Below are 7,467 nucleotides of genomic sequence, written 5' to 3' on the forward strand. Positions count from 1 at the left end.
CTGATTTGGCACTGCTACCTGAATACTGAAATACTAATACACTAAACACACTGGTATTTTAATACATATAAGTAACTTAAAATATCTTCTGACTGAAAAGTAAAAAGATATTAGTAAAATAAATGTGCAAAATATGTCCAGTGAATCAATTTCTATGACAGTTAAAGCAACACATATTGCAAACCCTCTAGTTCTCACTTATCCTCACTCACAGTTTTGTAGAGCTCTTTAAATGTGGTGTTTGTCAATAGTTTTGTAATAGTTACAATGGATATATTCTGCCAGTTTTTCCTAAATTTTTGTCTACTTTTTTTTTTTGTTCGTTTGTTTAGATACTCTGTCAAAAACATCAACTCCATTCAATAAGTCAAATAAAGCTGGAAGCCAGCAAGGAACCCCATGGGAAACACTGGTTGTATTTGCTATGAACCTCAAACAATTAAATGTGCAAATGAATATGAGCAACGTAATGGGCAATACCACGTAAGTATAGAGTGAGATCGAGCATGTTTTAACAGATAGTGTTGTCTGGGGGGCAACAGAACATTTTCCCCATGGACTATTTACAGCATGTTGTCTTTCAGGTTTAAAATCCTGATTTTTTTCAGTTTAGCTGTGAATTCATTCACGAATACTCTGGAGGTTTAATCCTGAAGTCACATATGCCTAAATGACATTATTTACCGATTTTCAGTAAATAATATTCAGTTTCCCTTTTGAGAGCCTGGAAAACTGTTGTCTATTTTCACCTCTGTTCTAGGTGGACCACCAGTGGTTTGAAAAGTCAGGGTCGGCTGTCTGTGGGAAGTAGCAGAGATCGGGAAATTAGCATGTCTGTTGGCTTGGGGAGATCCCAGCTGGACTCCAGAGGGGGAGTTGTTGGAGGTACCATAGATGTTAATACCCTGGAGATGGTGGGTAAGTTGGAAAGCTGCCTGGTATTAATACATACTCCAGACAATAAATGTGAAGAGCTGAACAATAGACCAAGGTCCTCACTTTGTGAACCTGCTAGTACAGAAAAACTTCAGGTTCTTACTTATGCATTCTGACCATGAAACACACTTTAATTGAAGGAATAACCTTCTGATTAGGGGTGATTCAGTCTCAGGGTTGCTGTAAAATTACACTAGTTGTGCAACCCTTCAGCTGTCGGAACAGATAGTGTTTGACAGCACTTCAGCTCCTCCTAGATCTTCACCAATGCTTATGGCCTGGGAAATGCAACACTGGCTTTGGAAAGAGGCTGAGTGTTCTAGTGCTACACCAGAGCCATGACCTCCCCGTGCATCTAGAAAAAAACTCTGTGTTTTCTCAGTCCCCTCTCTATCACGTGGATGGCATAAATGTGATATCACTAGAAAAACTGATTTTCTTGTCTTTAATACTGTGTTTCTATATTGCTTTTGTTCTATTTCAGCTCATATTTCAGAACATCCAAACCAACAGCCCAATCATAAAATTCAGATTACCATGGGTTCCACTGAAGCACGTGTTGACTATATGGGTTCCAGTATCCTAATGGGAATCTTCAGTAATGCTGATCTTAAACTACAGGATGAATGGAAAATTAACCTGTATAACACTTTGGAATCGAGCATGACTGATAAAAGGTAATGATGTTTCCTATATGTAAAATGGATAATGTTTGCTAAGGTCAAACTCTGCCTGGTTAAGTCAGAGGTCCAATCATAAGGTCAATGGAAGTGTCTGCTAGAAGAGAAAGGGTTTGTTGTTTGGAATTTTTCTTTAAATATCAGTATGAAATATATTAACTGTTAATGTTGCTGGTTCTAATACCTAGTGAGATATTTGTCCATGGGGACTTGAAATGGGATATCTTCCAAGTGATGATTTCAAGATCGACCACACCAGACCTTATAAAAATAGGAATGAAACTCCAGGAGTTCTTTACTCAGCAGTTTGATACCAGCAAGAGAGCTCTGTCCACCTGGGGACCTGTTCCTTATCTCCCTCCCAAGACAATGGCCAACAACTTGGAGAAAAGCTCACACGAGCAATGTAAGTGGTACAAAAATAGTATCATCCCAGTTAGGTTGGTTTACTTGCAAAAATTCCTCTGAGCAACAGTGTCAGTGAAATAGATTAGAAAATGCTCATAATTCCATGTTTTACTAAAAATATAAATACAGCAGCAATATTTTCTGTCTCTTTACTGATTTTTGTTGTTCATGTTTCCTTTCCAGTGCTGGATGCAGCCCATCATCGCCACTGGCCAGGAGTTTTGAAAGTGTTGTCTGGGTGCCATATATCCTTATTTCAGATGCCACTGCCAGAGGATGGAATGCAGTTTGGAGGGTCCATGAGCCTGCATGGCAACCATATGACGCTGGCTTGTTTTCATGGGCCAAATTTCCGTTCCAAATCATGGGCTTTATTTCACCTTGAAGAACCCAATATTGCATTTTGGACAGAAGCCCAGAAAGTTTTGGAAGATGGTAATTTAAACCATTTCCTCACTTCTCTAAATTCCTTTAAATGAGTTTTAAGAATGTATTGATACATAAGAAGTCAAAGAATAATTTGTTTTTGTTAGTCTGAATCAAGATTGTTTCCCCAAAATATTCCACTTGTCTAAAAATCATCTGTTCCCTCTCCATCCTTACTACAATTTGCTTTATCTGTGGAGCAATGCAGGGTACATTTTCAAATGGATCTGTCCCTGATCATATGCCTACAAGCTGGATTGTCAGCCTTATGAACTGCATGTGTATGTTAATGTAGTCCTTTCTATCTGTGTGATGAATTTTGATGATCTTGTTGCTTATATTTGTCTTAATATTAAGAAGTTTTTACTGTCTGTAGCTACTGAGGATTCATTTTTCTGTTGTTTGCAAGTTTTATACTGGTTTTTATTCCACTGGCATACTAATTATTCATGTTAAATACCTGTATGAGGAGACAATCCCACTACCCTCACCAAACTGCTTTTTCCTTTCTTTTCTCTCTCACCCCATGCCTCCCACACCTTCAATGCAGGTACTAGTGAACACTCCACTTACATTGTGCAAACCCTGGACTTTCACTTGGGCCATAACACTATGGTCACCAAACCCTGTGGAGCTCTGGAAAGCCCCATGGCCACAATCACAAAGATAACACGGCGCCGCCACGAGAATCCCCCCCATGGAGTTGCCAGTGTGAAAGAGTGGTTCAATTATGTGACAGCCACAAGGAATGAAGGTTAGAGTCATGGTCATTAAGTCTGGGGATGGGTCTGCTTGCAGATGTTTCAAGTGGGCTACAGGAAGAAGGGAATTTGAGATCATGGAAGTTCTTTCTTCTTGAGGACCTTACGGTGAACTGTGGAACGAAGTTCCTTTTTCGCTATGTGCAAAAAAAGTCTTGTTTCACATCCAGTTATGATTCTGTAACATAAGAATATATTTCACTATATGAAAGTTTTATGGATTAAGTTCAAGTAGGAATATATTTTAGCCTTTCATCACCACTTAGAACTAACACTTAAATTACGCATCTGCTTAAAGCTTTTCAACCTTCAGCTTTTTCTAGGCCTTAAAACATTTGGAATTGTATCTTTAAATCATTGATAATTGGAAAATAAAACTTTCACGCTGTTAAAATGCATCTTAAAGTGCAGCTGTTGGTATTTCATTCACAACCACAGAATCAGAGGTGATATTAACAGAATTTGTAAAGTGTATATGACATACAGTGAGAAATGAGCAGATCATGGTTCCTTGGAAAAGAACTATTACTATACACAACAGAAGGTAGTGGTTGAAGTTCACAAATAGAGGCACTGTCTATTGGAGGCTTTTGGGTAGCCTCATGAAGCATTTCAGTATGTAATCACCAACAACATTTGATGGTTTGCCCATTTCTAGCCATGCTTTTGGGAGGCAGGATAAAGGACATCATCTTCTTAATAACCCTACACCAGCAGTTTTACCAGTGACCTTGCTTAACTTTTTGGCCTTACCACAATTGAACATTTCCCATTTTCCACACAGAGTTGAACCTCCTTAGGAATGTCGATGCCAACAACCCAGAGAGCAGCACCACAGTGAAAAGCTCAAGCTTGCTAAGTGGCTTCAGAGGTGGCTCCAGTTACAACCATGAAACTGAAACCATCTTTGCATTGCCAAGGATGCAGCTGGATTTTAAATCTATTCATGTCCAAGAGCCTCAAGAGCCTTCATTACAAGGTGAAGTAAACATCATTTGTTTTTTCTTGATCCAAAGCTGTTTGTCATAAATGAGGAGATAAATATAAAGGTACTGTGCTGATATGAGGGTTTAATCTGGGAATTACTGCAGATCTTCAAGAAAGGATAATTATTTTGTAATAAAATGTAGAGGGAATTCTTTGGAGAGTGTGAAGATCTAGTCCAGAGACTGGTCACTATAGGAAAAAACTTACTAAGAGAAATTAATATGAACATTTTAACTAGGTTGACTGCTTCTAGGGGGTTGATTTTCTTGTATCTAATAAAATGTTAAAGAGAAGGGCCATTCTGAAAAAGGGAATATGAGGAGCCTAAATTTTATGCTCTTGTTTTCAAAATGTTGTCTTCAGACTGCACCTGGAATTGGTGGGAAATAAAACCTCTGAAGGTGTAAGTCATCACTTAGATATTTATCTCAGCTGAGCTGTGGTTTTATACCATACCTGATCTTGGATAATACTGCTAGATAAGTCAGCCTGTTGTTTTTTGGTTATATTTTAATAGCCAAACAAGCAGAATCTGCTGTCAGCTTCTCTTACTGTCTAAAATCCTGTGCTGACAGCATAGCACAAGGTAGTGATACTGCTCTAGGTTGACTTTCCACCTTGAGGATGATCAAGGTTGTTACCTGGTAGTATTTCTTAATTTTCAACATCTTTTATAAAATCCCAGAAGTTACTGTGATGGGAGACCTGTTTAAAAGCTGCTGAGGCTGCTAAACTGTGGTCCTTTCTCTCTTTTGAGTCACTGGTTCAATAAAAGCAGTGCCATTCTCAAATGATTTGTATTCAGATTCTGTGTACTTTTACCTATGCATTATGTATTTGTAAGAGTATTAATGCTATTTTTATCTGACTGTAGATACAAGTGTCAAACCAAAGGTGGAATGCAGTGTAGTAACTGAATTTACAGACCACATCTGTGTAACTATGGATGCTGAACTGATCATGTTTCTGCACGACTTGGTGTCTGCTTATCTAAAAGAAAAAGAAAAAGGTAAGTTGTTATTTATGAGGTAAAGCTTGTCGGACAACCTGCAGTGGTCAGGTGATTTGATAATAAATATAGTCATACTTTTTACTAAGAGTAGTTGCATGCAAATTTACAAACCTTGTAGTGTTACCAAGCTGACATGGCACCGCTGTACCAGGGAGCTCTGTTTCCACCTGTGTGGGGCACTTTGCTGTACTGGGTAGGGACAGCAGGTTGTTTTAAAATAACTTGGTCACCTCCAGTGCAGCACCTACGTGCAATATGCTGCAGAAAACACAGAGACTCCTGGGTTTCTGTCCCTTACCCCCTACTGAGGAGCTTGTGCTACTTACTCAAAGTCATAATCTTGCTCCTATTTTGACACCTGGTGTTTAGTTTAACTTTCTTTTTGTAAGACGGTGTACTTGGCAGATTAAAACTGTTTTAGAAAGCTTTATTATTTTTACTGCAATCCTTTCATTAGTGGAGTCCTTTCAAGACATGCATTTTTCTGACTTCAGAATGCTTTACTTTTCTACATGAATATGCGGTTGCAGCATTCAAATTGGGCAGGTTCATTCTTAAGCAATAGATGGTCTTTGCCAGAAATTCTGTAAAGCTGAAACATGAGGTGGTTCTCTCCTTTTTTGAGTTTTATGCTTTTGTTTTATTTAAATGATGTGCAAAGAGAATTGAAATGAGCAGCTGATGACTGGCTGGTGTGTGGTTTCTCCTCTCTCTACTTTGTAGCGATTTTCCCTCCTCGCATTTTGACTGCTCGTCCAGGACAGAAGAACTCAGTTGGTGTTCTTGAAGACAGCTCCACTGACAAGGAGGCAGAGGAAAGCATTACCTACACTACAGTCGACTGGAGAGAATTCATGTGCAATACTTGGCATTTGGAACCCACACTGAGGTAACAAGCAGCTTTACCTGTAGTCTCTGTGGCTGTGCATTACCTTCTAGATTAGAATTTGTGCAGATTTTTGTTGGAGGCTCTACAAAATGAGGATACAGTAAAATTCAAGTCATTAAGGACCACAGATCACTGTGTGCCACTCTGTCCCTCATCAGCCCATTCACTTTCAGCTATATAAGTTTCATCTTGCAGTTTTCCATTTTTAGCATTCCACTTTGGGATTTCACCTTAAAATAAAGAAGCACAATATACTCATTGCTGTACTGCAGTTTAAACTTAGTACAAATGAACAGTGTCTATGGCAGCAATTCACTGCTCTGTATATAATCAGTGAAACTGACTTTTCTCTGTGTGGGTTTTTTGTTTGGTTGGGTTAAAAAACCTCTGCTGACCCTGCTGGACCACCTTGGTGTTCATTCACATATAAAACCAACACATCAGTGCAGAGCAAACAAATCTTCTTTGGTGTTTTGTGTTAGGAGTAATAATAAATCAATTTAAACATGACCTGGAGGCAGCCCAGTTAGGTTCTTCACCTCCTTGACTGAACATCATCCTCTTCCTTTGAGAGGATGTTCCATTGATCATCCTGAGCTTATCTGTATGAATCAAGTTTGAAACAAGGTGTGTTGGACTTAAGTTGGTAACAAGTAACAGTGGGGAAAATGTCTATTTGTTGCTATATTTATATATTTGAGATTGAGTCCCCTATTTATTGGGGTTTTTTTAGATTAATCTCCTGGACTGGGAGGAAAATTGATCCTGTTGGTGTTGACTACATCCTCCAAAAGCTTGGCTTTCACCATGCAAGGACTACTATCCCTAAGTGGCTGCAGCGTGGTGTCATGGATCCTTTGGACAAAGTTTTGTCAGTCCTCATAAAGAAACTTGGTACTGCACTACAGGATGAAAAGGAAAAGAAAGGAAAAGACAAAGAAGAATATTAGAAACACAATGTGACAACTGTAACTCCGTTTGATTTTATCAAAGTGTTTTATTATATTTTAAGAACTTAAATATGGTTTAAAGAGAAACCTAACAGCTTTTTGCTACTCTATTTAAAACTTACATTGTGAGTAACTGTTTACCGTGGTACTTGATACCATTCTGTATTTGAGGTTTATTGCATGATGATGACCAATGTATATTCTGTGAAGGAATAGCTGGAACACTGTAAATCTGCTCCTCAGCGTCCACTGTTTTATTATGTGCAATATGATCCTGCATCTTTACAATACTTGCAGATTAACTGTGAATTTTCTTAAGATTTTATTTGCCATAACACAAACCCTTTGTTGATGTGACCAGTAATTGATTTGTCAATGTAGACTGGTGTAAATTATATATATATATATATATATAACT

General features: G+C 38.4%; 1 protein-coding gene across 1 annotated transcript; it reads left to right on the forward strand.

The window, feature by feature from the left end:
- Positions 1 to 332: 332 nt before the first annotated feature.
- On the forward strand, positions 333 to 7,456 carry LOC103807566 (uncharacterized protein KIAA1109-like; the record flags this gene model as incomplete). The annotated part of the gene is made up of 10 exons (XM_009080299.1): positions 333 to 483; positions 761 to 918; positions 1,421 to 1,613; positions 1,805 to 2,022; positions 2,208 to 2,459; positions 3,001 to 3,204; positions 3,996 to 4,190; positions 5,073 to 5,207; positions 5,934 to 6,099; positions 6,833 to 7,456. Coding segments are annotated over 10 exons (1,889 nt in total), but the record flags the coding sequence as incomplete, so codon positions are not given.
- Between the last annotated feature and the right edge of the window lie 11 nt (positions 7,457 to 7,467).

The sequence above is a fragment of the Acanthisitta chloris genome, unplaced genomic scaffold, assembly GCF_000695815.1.
Source record: "Acanthisitta chloris isolate BGI_N310 unplaced genomic scaffold, ASM69581v1 scaffold20768, whole genome shotgun sequence".
In the NCBI taxonomy this organism is placed as follows: Eukaryota; Metazoa; Chordata; class Aves; order Passeriformes; family Acanthisittidae; genus Acanthisitta; species Acanthisitta chloris.